This window comes from Falco biarmicus, chromosome 12, assembly GCF_023638135.1.
Source record: "Falco biarmicus isolate bFalBia1 chromosome 12, bFalBia1.pri, whole genome shotgun sequence".
Classification (NCBI taxonomy): Eukaryota; Metazoa; Chordata; class Aves; order Falconiformes; family Falconidae; genus Falco; species Falco biarmicus.
In genome coordinates this window covers 1,284,833-1,298,632 of record NC_079299.1, presented here as the reverse complement: position 1 = coordinate 1,298,632, position 13,800 = coordinate 1,284,833, and the positions used below count along the sequence as shown (strand labels likewise).

Here is a 13,800-nt window from a genome sequence, read left to right as displayed (position 1 = left end):
CAGTTAGATATCAGGATCTTTAATCAAACCTCTAACGACCCAGGTTTGTGCCTAGGACTGCTGGGACCTTTTTTCCATTAGTGCCTTGTCTCTTTCTTCCATAAGGTGCTTTGTCAAAGCAATCTGCTCTTCTAGCAGGCGAATATTCTCCTTTTTCTGACTTTGTCGCTCAAGATCTCTGAGAACTCCACTGTGCAGCCTCTGAAAACAAAGGGACAGGGTTTATCACAGCCTGTTGGATGCTGTATGTGATTCATCCCCACCCAGGCTCCAGGATTAATCCCTCCTGCAGGGCTGTTCTCCATGCTGCCTTTGCAAGTTCTCTGCCACCACCTGTAGATACAGCCACCTAACATGGTTTGAATCTAAAACTGCAGGAGCATATAACCGATATCAAGTTTATGATACTACACCAAAAAGTGCTTTATTTGTAAGCACTTCAGATGGGTGAGATTACTAAGCAGTAAAGCTCTCACACAAATAAATGCTAAGTACCTGTAATTCCCATGCCATGCAGGATTGACATTATCTATAAAATCCTGTTACCTCTGCTTTAAACCTTTACCAAATGGAATTAACCCCCCCAAAACTTCTCTGCTTGGAGAGGATTTGGTGACAAAGGGGAGGGATCAGCTGGGAACCAGTGGCTCTACTCCAAATGTGCACCTCTCAGGACAGGTGAGGCAGCAGAGTGATGTCAGTGGAGGGGTGATGAGATCAGACACAGGATGGAGGAGATGGCAATGCTGATGCTAACTCTGGAAGGAAACAGGACCATATGAAGCGTTTAACTGATTGTATACATGACATACAGCTGAGATACAGTTCTCTGGCAACTTCAACGGACCAAAGCCGGTGCTGCTGCCATCCCTCCCACGCTCCCTGCACTGCTTACCCCACCCCAGGGTCAAACAGCTCAGCCAGCAGAAAACAACTCTCTTTTTCTCTCCTTCACAAAGCACGACATATTCTCTGCCAATTTAACTCCCTGAGCAGGCTAACCAAAGACAAGTGCTATCGCAAAGAAGAACATGGGATCCCCAGTTCACTTTGGTGGTTTGGCTTGGCCTCCTCAGGCAGGTGATATGTTTTTAGATATTCAGACACTTACTAGATTTCAAAGCAATAGTCACAAGCTTATCAGAAAATACGATACCCAAGGACAAAAATATTATAAATGAGTAAAAACATGAAACAGTTGTTGAGGGCCAACCCTAGCTCACGTCTGAATCAAGCTGTGTGATCACAGTCATGTTTTAGCTCAACTAAAGATGAGAACCTTCAGTTAAAAGTTAAATTTAGTTAAAGCATTATCTACGTGCCTAATTTACCAACTCATGCTCAGCTTGGACTCAGGAATGAGAAAGGTTTCACAGGTACCAAGGTTAGCCACTGGATACTGGAGATATGAATAAATTATTTAGCCTAATGGCAAAAAAAGATGAATAATTTATTTGACCTGTTTGAATGATGCCAAAATGCACCTGCAAATAATTCATTTGAAAGCTGACCCTGAAGTCATTTTAGATGTTTGTGATTATTATTTGACAAGTTCTCACAGGGTTTTACTCCTCACCTAGAATGCCAATAACTGCACATTTCCAAGGCAATTATTTCTCCTGTCAAGATTAAAATAGAACGGTTTTGTTTAAGAAATATTTTATCTTGCTAAGAAAAAGCACAGACACGTATGTCAGCCAATAATCAAAGCTCTCCCTGGAAATTAATCTAATCCTTCCCATCAGCTTCCATCAGCTGAATTCTGGTTACAGATTAGTAATCGCTAAAGACAATGTTCATAAATTTATTATCTCATTACTGTTAGTTAATAAAAATAAACAAAAAATGTGGGGAAATACGCTGTAACTGAACAATTACATCAGGAATGTCATTCTTTTTCCTTCACAAAACACAGCTATTCTGCAATGCATTTAGTTTGAAAATGCACAGTTTGGAGAAGACACCTTTATAATTTGAGTATCACGAGTGACAAAAAGCCATGAAAAAGTTAATGTCACCTTCCTCTGTTCTCAGAAGTTAGGCCTGCTGGTCTTCTGCATCAGTTTAGTTAAATGTGCACAAGCTCAAATCACTTTGTGCCTGGCATATTAATTTATAAAAGTCAAAAATTTATTAGCCTGTATAAAGATAAACCCGAAATAATCCCTACACCAGGACTGCAGAATATCCACGTTACTTATTTCCATTACATTCCCTGACTTGAACGTGAAGAATTATAAAGAGAAAATCTCAGATTTCATTTATAAAAGATAAGCTTTGAGCCTTAGTGCTTCTGAATAGCAATTTAAAATTAAGTTAAACTCATTGCTGAAAAAAAAATAATCTACAAGTAGTAAGGCTTCATTTCTGCAACAGCAGCATCTTGAGGAATGCTAATAGCCCTGCAAACAGCAACAGATTAGCATCAGATTCAGCTTTTGGGGAGATCACCTCTAATTCTAGGGGACTGGTTTGCAAATCCATCCCCACAGGTACACAGGCACCTATGAGCTCATGAGTTCCCCATGCAGAGCTCACAGGCTGTGCCCAGGCCCAGCGTTAGGAAGGACAGCAAAGAATAGATACTGGATCTGTCCCCCAACACTCCCAAAAGGTTTTGTTGCTGACCAGCTGGATCCTTTGACCCCTCCATCTCTAGGACACTCAGCAAAACTGCCTATCTGCTGGCAGCCCAACAGCAGAGACAGCAAGTTACAACGGACACATGGGAAGAAAGCTGCCCACTGCTGTCTTATGTGGGAGACCTAGGGAGACCCGGGCAGAGGCTTGCAGCAGTGACCTGAGGTGTAAAACCAAAACAATTTAACATTATTTTGCAAACTGAGCAACAGCTACAGCAAGGAGCAACAGGAACAGCAAGGAGCTACAGCAAGGAGAACAGGCAAAGGGTGGCAAGTCCCCGTTTTCCTCCTGGTTTTCCTCCTGGTATCCGTAGAAATACACGGCGTGACCAGAGGGCATTAACCATATCAACTCATCAGCTGATCCACCACCCCTTTTACTAGAGACATACGCACTGGTAGAATGCACACTGTAAACTTGGGAGTTGCGCCCTTAATTTACCCATGATTTGCACATGAGTTACAACGTGGTCTCTACATACCAGGGGACCGCTGGCTGGCTCAGCACAGATCCTGACCAGGTACTCAGTGTTTAGGATCCTGACCAGGAACTTGGGTGTTGAGTTTCACATTCCTTGTTCAGCCTGTTGCCCGAATACGTAGAACCCACTCTGACAGTGGCATTACTCATTCACCCATAGACTGTTTTATGCCTGTTACCCCTACAGAATATGGGTGTTTTGTAAACAATTTATTTTCACAGCCTCTCTATGAGATGGAGAGAGATCAGCCAAAAATCAAAGTCAAAAACACCCATTAAGTTTAGGTGTCTCACTGAAACACCTAAGGGTGATTTTTTTGGAGAGCATGCGTTGTCCTGCAGCACATGCTCAAAGTACAGCTCCCATTTGCTCCAGCTGTAGTTTAGGAGCACTGAACACATATTCCTGCCAGACCTTCGGTGGCTCAAGGCAGGCACACTGAATTAGCTAGCAACCACCTACAAAAGTCCGAGTTTAAGTGATCTAACCCGCACATATGTCAGCTCTGGCAAATGCAGAGCCATTCCCTGTTGCCACTCCAAGAGACCAGCCTTCCTCTTTTTGCTACTACAGCCTGGGCCAGTGTTTTCCAACTTCTGCACAAATTAACCTGCCTCTTTCCTTACCACATCAGTCTCCTCCTCCAAGGCCCATCATTCTCAAGCACTGACAGAGACGATCTCTTGAGGGAAAAAAATGTAATTCTGTAATTACAGACTGCATCATAAAGCCCATGCAACAGCTGGCTGAGCTGGGGTATGGACTAGCAACTTGAACTCGGGTGTTTGGTAACTTCAGACTTTTAACAACAGTCATTTAACATAGGCTTTTTTTGTGTGCATTTTCTAGATATTTTTTTTCTAAATAAGGGAGGAAAAACCAGATGTGTGCCCTCACATCAGTATCCAACTGGCTCATCGGCAGGGTTCAAACCAGCACACTCCTTGCCCAAACTTCTGTCACGCAACATACCCATTCTGCAATCACACAACCGCCAGTCCTGGGCAGGACTTCTTTGTATAGGGCCTCACCATTGTGTGACCCAACACTTTCGGCTGTGGGGCTCCCTCGCACACAGGGTGCCTGCCAGGAATTACCTGAATTTGGTAAATGTAGCACGGAAAACTTCCCCATTTAATTATCACCTGGTGTTTCTGTTAGCTCGCACTCGGCCTGAGCTGCCAGCGCCAAAGGGAGCCAGGGCAGGCTGCACGGCACAGCACCGCGCTGCTTGCCCTTCAGCGGCAGGCACCTGTGCGGCTCAGGGACAGCACAGCACAGGCATTGCCAGAGGGACAGGCACCAGTGGGAGAGCTTGGCCGGACAGGGCAGAGTCCTGGGAACGCTGCCAGGGCAGTGCCCTTGGGCTCAGCATGTGCAGGATGACAACCTCCCTGCACCCCCACACCCCAGCTGCTGCAGAGGGCGAGGAGTCAGCCTCTGCTGAGCCTGTCCTACCTCACCCTGGAGCTCCTAGCTGCTACTCACCCCTGACGGATAAGGGACGGGATAAGCAGCTACATGAGCATGGAAAGGCCAATGCCAGGGCAGGAAAAGGTGGGGAAGGGGTAGTTCCTGGGGAGAGAAATGCCAGGGGCAGAGCAGGGGAGGCAGTGCCAGCAGGGCACCGCTGTGCAGGCACCGCTCCGGCCCCTGAGCTCTGGGCTGGGCGCACCCGAGTGCCTGAAGCCCCCACTTTCAGGCAGGGCACAGAAGGCGGCAGTGGGGACCCAGCTCCCTGCCGGGCACATAAGGCCTGTCTTTGGGTGCAGGCAGGGGCAGGGCAGTGAGGGCAGGAGGGCAGGCAGGCAGGGCGCTGCAGGCAGGCAGGAAGGTGGGCAGGCGGGCAGGATGCTGCGGGCAGGAGGGCAGGCAGGCAGACAGGGCGCTGCAGGCAGGAGGGCAGGCAGGCGGGCAGGGCAGGCAGGAGGGCAGGCAGGCAGGCGGGCAGGGGGGGCAGGCAGGCAGGGCGCTGCGGGCAGGGCGGGCAGGCAGGCGGGCAGGGCGGGCAGGAGGGCAGGCAGGCGGGCAGGCAGGGCGCTGCGGGCAGGCAGGGCGCTGCGGGCAGGCAGGGCGAGGGCTGAGCCACGTGGGGAGGCTGCGGCGCCCGGACCGGGCAGGGTGCGAGGGGCGGGGTTTGGGGCGCGCAGGGGTGGGGCGCCAGGTGAGGGCGGGGCCCCGGCCTGACACCTCGGGCCAGGCCTCAGGTGAGGGGCGGGGCCGGGGCCTGCCCTGCCGGGGGCGGGGCCTGGGGCGTGGGGGCGGGGCCTGGGGCCCCTCTCGCCCCTTCCCCTCCGCCCCCACCCCCACCCGCGGCGGGGCCCACTCACCTCCCGCTCCCACCGCTGCTGGACGTGCACGGCCGCCACGGTGGCGGCGGAGAGCAGCGCGGTAACGGCCAGCACCGCCCGGGAGCTCCTCGACATGGCCGGCGACGGCGGGGCGGGCGGCGCGTGCCCGAGCCGCCTGCTCGCCGCGGGGGGAAGGGCCGGGCCGGGCGGGGCGGGGGGGGGCAGCGGAGAGGAGGAGAGCCCCGCCCCCAGGCGAGCGCCGAGCGCCTCGAGCCAGCCCAGAGCAACCGACCGCCGATGCGGGGCCGGGCCGGGCCGGGCCGAGCGATGCCCCGTCCCGTCCCCTGCCGCGGGGCGATAGGGCCGGGCCGCTGCTCCGCGGCGGCGGGTGAGGGGAAGGCGGCCGGAGCGCTGTCCCCCGCCGCCCCCCGGGGCTCCCCGGCTCTTCTGCCCGGGGATTGGGGCGCCTTCGCGACCCACGGGCCGGCCCCGGGCCTGCGGCGGGGAGCGGCCCGCGGCCTCGTCGTGTACCTGAGGGCTGAGGCGAGGCGCGGCCCGGCCGGGTGGCGGGCAGGGGTCCTGCGGGCAGCGCTGGCATCGCCTGCCCCGCTGGGCCCAGCCCCTCGCCCTGCCCCGGCCGGGCGCCTGCGGCCCTCGGGCCAGAAGCGCCGGTGTGGGCGGGTAAAGCGGGGCCCTCGCCCACTGACGGCGCCACCGGGGGAGCCCCGGAGGGTGGAGGGCGGCCGGCCCGTCCGTGCCTGCCGGAGCCTTTCCCGGGGGGCTGTTCTCTACCGGAGCTGCCCGCCGCCCTGCTCTTGCGTTTCCAGTGGGCTTGCAACTCTGGAAAACAAACAAAAGGAGTTTTCTTCAGAGTTCAAGAAAGATTTTTGCTTTTATTGTGTGAAGACCTCCAGTTCTGCGCTTCCCTTGCCCAGAAAACCCAAATTGCCCAGGACAAGCAGCTGGCGAAAGCAGCGCTTCAATTGTTCGGTTTCTTCTCATTGTTCAGTGTGTGGCCTTAGGCCTCGTGTTTGGCAGTTTTTCGCACTCTGAAGACAGAATTATTCCTCTCCCTGGGGCTTTTCCCTGGCACCTCCTCACTAGAGTATCTGAGCACTTTACAGACAGGGAAAAATTTATGTTCCCAGTGCTCCCGTGTGAGGGCAACAGATGGCTATCATGAATGACTTTGATCCACCATGTTCAGATGCGCTTCAGGCTTCAGCTGGAGGACTCCAGCCGTTCAGGGCACTTTCACCCTGTAACACTTTAAAGCAAACTTCCCCTGGCTACTGTGGAGCAGTCAGAGGCTCAGGTCACACTCCCGAAAAGCAGGGAACTTGTCAGCAGTCACTATCTGCTGCGTTACCACCCAAATGAGCATATCAGAGGTGCGGAGGAGTGACTTAGAAAATGTGTCAAACAAAAGGACGTCTAATGGGGAAATGGGGATATACCACAAGGCCTGTAAAACCCTGAAGGGTACAGTCGTTCACCATTTCCCACAGGCCAGGGGTAACCAGTGGGTCTGTGGGTAGCACCATTAAAGCAAGCAAAAAGAACGTCGTGCCATGTGTGAGTGAGTTGTGGAAGTCATTGTCCCTGGTACTACAGAAGCTGAACTTACCCATGGATTCAGAAAGGACCTGTACAAATTCCGGGAGTGCTCTTGATGTCTGGATGCTGCTTTTGTCTCATGAACTCCTTAAACCACAAATGAATGGGAAGGTGGGAGGTTTACTGTGAAAGGTGTAGGCTTATTCCCAATTCCTTCCTGTACTTTTTTCTCTGAGCATCTGCCACAGCTTGCTGCCAGGCAGGATGGTGGGACACAAGGAATCTCAGCCTCAGCAGGTACTGCACTCTGTGTCTCAAAACCAGGCTCAGCTATCTCCAGGAAGTGCTTAGACAGAGTTACAGAGGAGCTGCTGCGAGGGGGTAGCAGGGTTGCAACCCCAGCCCCATCTGGGGTGGAAGAGGAAAACCAAATGTGTGAAGTTAATCTGTCCTTTCTGTAATCTTTTTCATCTTTCTGCTGAATGAATGTGATTAAAATGAAAGGCAAAATTAGTGGGAATGATAATATTTCAATTGAGTCTAATAGTTTGCTCACGTCGGTGTGTTTACTGTTATTAAGACTTATGCATAAGTGCTTGTAACGTGTCCAAGGCCACTGGAGTGCCAAGAACAGGGTCGAGCCAGATGCACGGTGGATGTGAGCCAGCGCTGCGCCCTTGGCACCGCGGAAGGGTGCAGCTCACCCCAGCTGGAAGCTGAATGCCTCTACCCAAGCTTGGCATTAATCACTTGAGGGGCTAAAACCCTGGGCAGGGAATGTTCGGGCTGTGATTTCAGTTTGGAGTTTCTTCCATGGTCATTCAGGTGTTCCTGCTCTCCTCCCTTCCCTCCCAGAGCCTAGGTACCACTGAAGTGCTCGCCTTCCCTGCTTTTCTGCTTTGAGTGGCTGCCTCCTTCCTGTGCCTGTGAGCCTGTCCAGGGAAGGCCCAGCCATGGGCCAGGTTAGCACCTGGGCCTGGCTTCAAACCCTGCAGCAGCCGCAGTGGGTAAAAGCCCAGTTTCCTTTTTCTGAACACTTTTCCAGCCAGGTTGGGTAAGCCCGGCAAGAGGCACGCTGCAGAGGCAGGGAAGTGAGGGTGATGGAGGAGGGAAGCAAGAGCACTCAGCAGTAATACTGCTGCAAAAAGCCTCTGTAGTTAGCAGATGGCAGAAGGGCGAGAGAGAAGGAGATTTCAGGGTTCCCCACAACAAACACAACCTTGACCGGCCCAGGCCTGTTGCAGAGATGTCTTGTGGGGCCGACGGGTGTGCACAACCGGCAAGGTGATGGTAGCTCCTCACAAGGAGACGAGCTGCATTGCTGATGCTCTCAAAATAAGAGTGAGGCAGAGGGTGAGTTTGTGCTGAGAGAAATGTTGCTCCAGAGAGCCTCTTGCTTTGCTGCCTCTGCTGGTTGCTCTCTACATGAGGTTTCCTCAAACAAACGCCTTGGCTGCCGCTAGCTGGTTCCTGGTGTGTTTTGCCCATGCCTTTCTTTGATGCCCTCTTTCCTGTGCCTTGGTTCCTCCTTTGCTGGTCTGGGTGTAGCGGCACACGTTGTCTTGTGGAGTCGGATTTGAGCACCAGTCAGGGAAGGGTTGACTCACATGTGAAGGAAACTGAAAACCTGAAGGCCATTTTCCCCCTGGGCAAACAGCTCAGATCTCTATGGTGATCTTGGATAACAAATCTGAAGTCAATGCTTAGGGGGCATTTTTATCCTGGTTCCTGGAGCTAATGAAGCTTGTGCAACCTCTGTGCCTCATCCACCTCCTCCTTCCTCTCTTACATGTCTTACACAGGCATTTGCCAGCCTCCTTGGTACAGCTGCATTGCAGGTCCTGTCTCCGTAAGACTGCCCCGTTTATTTGCCTCTTCCAGCCATTTTGGCAGATGCAGAGGGGTTCTGGCTAAGCTTTTGTGTAATGGGTGGTGACACTGAGCCAGGTAGCATCCCATGAAGGGAAGGGATAGCAGAGTCAGGTCAATCCTATATTACCTGCCAGAGAATCCATAAAACGCAGTGCTCAGTCATGGCTTGCCTTAGCAGGTCACCAGTAGCACTAAAGCCTGCAGAAAATCCTGCAAAATATGTCAGGGGATGGAGTTAAAGTTTGTACTGAGCCCATTTCTAGGCTTGTAGCCTGAAACACAGCCCTTCTGCCACTCCATTTCTCCTGTGTAACATGAGGAAGCAATCTCTCTTATCAAACTGCAAACAAGAAAATAATTCTAATTAAAAAATAATCCCAAAGGTGTGTTTTCACAAAGCTTTCAGTTTTTTTTCCCAGGGGTTTTGGTAAGCTAGCTGTCCTTCCCTCTTTGCAGAGCCAGCTCTTCCTCCTGAGCAGGCATGCACGTGCTGGCGTGTGTGCTCGTGCGGGTGCGTTTGCACACACCCAGAGCACTCCACCGAGACACAATGGCTCCGCTACCTCAATTGGAAATAAATTAAAAAAAAAAAAAGCTGGAACCCAACCTAAACCGAGTTCCTTTCTGCTCCGTGAAGCCACTGGAGGAGGTTGCCAGCACTGCCGTTAGGAATTCGCCCCAGAAAGCCCAGCCCTGGCCTCCCTGGGTGCTGCGCGGGGAGCTGAGCCTGGTGCCCGGCCACCGTCCCTGGCACGCCTGGTCCTGGGCCAGGGGGCTGTGAGTGTGCGGCTGGCGAGTGCGGGTGTGCGCGTGTGTCCGCACACTGTCGGCCGGAGGTCTCGGGATAGATGAGGAGCTGAGCACAGGGGAGAGCCCACTGAGGAGGGGAGCATGCTGTGCCTGCTGTTACTAGCATTGCTTTTTTCCTTACGGCAGTGCTAATAATAGTGGCAAAAAAGTTATGTGCTATGTCATAGGCACTGTGATGCCTTTTGCACTTTGAGAAGCTGAATTATTTGCTCCCCCTGCAACGGTGGCACACCTGGTTGTGGCAGTGGAGGCACTGATCGTCTGCGTGCAGGTCCCCCGGCCCTGCAGTAAATGTTTCTATCAGATTTGGGGGGGACGACAGGGGGGACAGGTTGTGTTGTTGGTATTCAAAACCCTGAAAAATGCAGAGGAACAAATGGAATGGAAATGTGTTAGTTTTTCTGTCCTCCCTTTTTAATTAAGAGGTAGAGTCACTAGGTGCTTCTCTGTGTGCAGAGACTCCAAAAAATAATTTAAATTAATGAAATATATGTATTAAAAATGCTTTATTTTGACCAGGTTAGCCTCCTTTCCAGGCAGGTGGACATATGGCTGCCCTGCCTTGGGCGAGTTTTATTTTCTGATGGACATGGATGAAGTGAAAGCCACCCTAACTCATCCCCTCTGCGTTTGTACGGGGGCTCCGTGAGCCTCTGACCTGCTGTCGGCAGCAATTTGGGTGAATTTTGTTGCTACTCCCATGCGGACAAGCCTTGGGGCCCTGATGGATCTTGCTGGGGAGCGGGAGGGGAGCAAGTCTGATTGTCCTGAGACTTTCATGATGGAGAAAAGAGAAAACCAGGGTGAGGAGCGCCGTTCTTTTACTCCCTTGTGAGCATCTAAACTTCCCTTTGCAGAGCCGCCTGCAAAACTGTTACTTTTGATTGTAATTTCTGTGTACACTTCCTCCTTCCCGCCGGGAGGGCAGAAACCGGGGCAGCCGCTGCGTGAGCCCCGCCGGTTTTACAGCCGGGCTCTGTGTGGTTACACGTTAGCCAGCCAGCCCCAGGGGTGGCCACGCCAGCGGGTCACCTCCAGGTAAACCAACCAAGGTGTGGGCTCCGCCATCGCCACGCGCCCCAGCCGGGGGGTGCGAAGGGGCCCCCCATGGCCCCAGCCACCCCGGGCTCCTTCCCCAGCACCGCCGAGATGGGAGGAAGCGAGGAGGGCGGTCTGGATGCTGCCTCCCCCTCCCCGACACCTCGCCCTGCTTTTCCCATGGGGCACGGCTTGTCTCTGCCCTTCGTTTGGGGCACTGCGGCGGGTACCCGAGCAGGGAGCTGCACCCCGACTCCCTCCTGCACGTGCTTCCCCCGAGTGGGACAGGCCGTTGAAGTGTAGACAGAGGCCAAAGTCTACTCGTGCGGCAGTAAGGGGAGGATGTAACCCCAGTGCTTTATAATTATATTAGCGGCAATCGCACAGACCCTTGGCCGCGGACAGCGGGAGGCAGGTGTTGCGGCAGCACTGTTGAGGGCAGAGCCACTCGCATACAGGCGTGGCGTTGGGGTTCGTGGTTTGTTGTTTTTTTTTCCTGGCAAACATTGTAAAAGGCACCAGGAGATAAAAACCCCTGTGCAAAGAAAAAAAACCCAAAAGGCTGGCAGAGTAATTCTGCAAGCAATCGGCCTGCAGCTTGCATGGCACAGGTAGCCCTGCCCCAGCACCAGGGCTGCTGCAAGGCGGGGAGGGTGAGCCCTGCGGGGTGCGGGGTGCTGCGCCCCCAGTCCCTACCCCCCTGGGGCTGTGGCGGTGCAGCCCTGCAGGGAGCAGGGAGAGGAGGGCTAAAGTCGGGCTTCGGCCTCAGCTGGCTGACTGGAGAGGGTTCAGGGGCACCCATGGGTGCTGCAGCCCCACTGAGCCCCCCTTGGCTGTCAAACCACAGCTACAGGGAAGGGAGCCCGGCTGGAAGTGGTGCCGCTGAGCTCCCTGGGTGATTTTGTAGGCAGCGGGTGCGTATCCTGATGCTTAACTCATCCTGGGCATGTCGGAGCACGTGCTCTGCCCTAGTGCAGGCGGGACGGGATGGGCAGGGGCTCTGCGGCAGCGGCACTGTGTCCCCGCCGGGAGCCAGCCCTCCCCGTGCTCCGCAGGGTGCAGCCGGGCACGCAGCGGGAAGGATCTGTCTCTGGCAGGGCAGCTTTTGACCAGGGCTTGGGACATCCCAACCCGTCCCCGGGCCTGGCTTGGGACACCCTTGTGCTCAGGCTGGCATCAGCAGTGCCGATGGCCAAGGCTGCCCTGGTGGTCCTCCTTGTTGGAGAGGAGCTGAGAGGAGTCTAGTTGGACCTCATCTTCTCCTGCTGCTGCTGCCAGACCACCAAGCACTGCAAGGGTGCTTGGCATGGGTGGCAGCGGTGGGACCACCCCCACAGCTATCCCTTCCTCCAGCTCATCACTGACCCTCTGTGCCCTTATCACTGCTCCATCACTCACTTAGCCTTCCCATTCCCCTAAGAGCAGAAGGATGGCGGGACAGCCCAGCCGCCCAGCCTGCCCTCTCGGAGGTTTTTGAAATGGTAAAGAAACGCATAAAGCCCATACGCATACAATGGGGTTTATGGTGGTGGTCATCTGGCAGGAATGAGGAAGCCTTGGGGGCCTCAGACACCATTTATTCTTGGGGAGGGGACAGGGGATTTTCTGCCACCGAGGTTTGAGCTTGGAGGGGGTGGCAGAGCTGGCAGGGCTTGCGGGGGAGGGGGAGCTTTAAAAGTCTTTGGAAAGCGCTTTTGTTATTTTTAGGAGCCTGGGGTGGGACTGGCTGGGTCAGACCCCAGCTGTGGCTCCTTGGCCTTTTTCCACCAGCACCGGCTGACGCCCACCTTTCCAGGGAGAGCTTTCCCAAGGGAGCTGGGTGAGGTCCCCAACCCCCGATAAAAGGTTGTGGTCACAGGTCGTGGTCACAGCCAGCTAACGGGGCAGGCTGGCCTTGCCCAGCAGCCAGGCTCTGCGCTCCCTGCTTGAACTCAGCCTCCATCAGCAGCACATCCTGATGTGCAGCATGTCACGACAGCAGCGCATCCTGATGTGCAGCATGTCACGACAGCAGTGCATCATGACAGCAGCGCATCCTGATGTGCAGCATGTCATGACAGCAGCGCATCCTGATGTGCAACATGTCACAGCAGCAGTGCATCCCAACAGCAGCACGTCCCAACAGCAGCGCATCCCGATGGCAGCGCATCCTGACGCACTGTGCATCCCAGCAGCAGGACATCCCGATGGCAGCGCATCCTGATGTGAAGTCCATATCCCAACGGAGGGAAAAATGTGTCTTTTTCGGCATGATGCCTGCTATTTGCATGGGACACCCTGCTGGAGCAGGCACCAGCCGGGCAGCGAAACAGGAAGGTGGAGATGTGGCGACGCTGAGACTCGAGCGTGACACGGGGAGGGAAAACACCTCACGGAGCAGGCCAGGGCGCGGGGCTCGGGCAGGCATCCCCCAGCAGCCTTCCCACTGCATCCACGCAGTAGCTATGGCCCCCTCGGGAGATGGAATCGCGCTCAGATGAGGAAGCTGCTCATCTTCACAGGTGTCACCGGTAGCTCTGGCCAGACCCGCCTGGCCGAAGCTTTCCGTGACCTCCTGCCAGGAAGCACCCCAAATCCAACCCACCGGTCACAAAGGGCGAGTGGCAGCCCCCCCATTTCTTCCCTGTATGCACAGCATTGGCTGTGGCGCCTAGAGACATCTCTCTTGTGAAAACGTCAGAGAAGCCCTGGTGATTGAGGACCCCCACCACCAGTGACTGGTTGTTGGAGGAGCTGGAGGGGCTCTGACTTGAGTGGATGTGGCTTTTGGAGGTTAGAGCCCATGTGGATTCGCTGGTGTCTAATAAAGGTTGTGCACTTGATGTAGTTTTAAGCACAGCAGGAGTATTAAGGGGGAGTAGTTTTCTGTCCCCTATTTAGCTACCAATTTGCAGGAAACTCCTGGGATTTCACTACGTTTCCAGCCTCTGCTGCTGTGTCAGGCTTGGTAGGAACATACCCAGGTTCCCAGGGAGGAAATACTGGGCAGACAGTGGGATCGCAGGAAACCAAGGAACAAAAAAACCTCAGGCACTGCAGGCAAAGCTGGGGAAAGGGCTTCAGGGGGCTTCTAGGGACACGCTTACATAGTCGCGTTTCTACAGCAGG

The 13,800-nt window shown here is 54.3% G+C and overlaps 1 protein-coding gene and 1 long non-coding RNA gene across 2 annotated transcripts; one reads left to right on the top strand and one right to left on the bottom strand.

Moving 5' to 3' along the window:
• Nucleotides 1–51: 51 nt before the first annotated feature.
• LOC130157412 (protein PET117 homolog, mitochondrial) lies at nt 52–6,243 on the bottom strand. The gene is made up of 2 exons (XM_056356909.1): nt 5,455–6,243; nt 52–201 (listed from the first exon to the last, which is right to left on the bottom strand). The coding sequence occupies exons 1-2, from the start codon at nt 5,548–5,550 to the stop codon at nt 52–54; spliced, it is 246 nt and encodes an 81-aa protein (XP_056212884.1). The 5' UTR covers nt 5,551–6,243.
• A 4,036-nt stretch (nt 6,244–10,279) lies between these two features.
• LOC130157841 (uncharacterized) lies at nt 10,280–13,514 on the top strand. The gene is made up of 2 exons (XR_008825058.1): nt 10,280–10,692; nt 12,671–13,514. It is a non-coding gene; the product is annotated as an uncharacterized LOC130157841 (long non-coding RNA).
• The last annotated feature ends 286 nt before the right edge of the window (nt 13,515–13,800 follow it).

Bases quoted from the DNA above. Each gene is read 5' to 3' on its own strand.
- LOC130157412 (XM_056356909.1), bottom strand. From the start codon at position 5,550: ATGTCGAGGAGCTCCCGGGCGGTGCTGGCCGTTACCGCGCTGCTCTCC. The intron at 202-5,454 runs GTGAGTGGGCCC...CTTTGTTTTCAG, and splicing joins AGCAGCGGTGGGAGCGGGAG to AGGCTGCACAGTGGAGTTCT.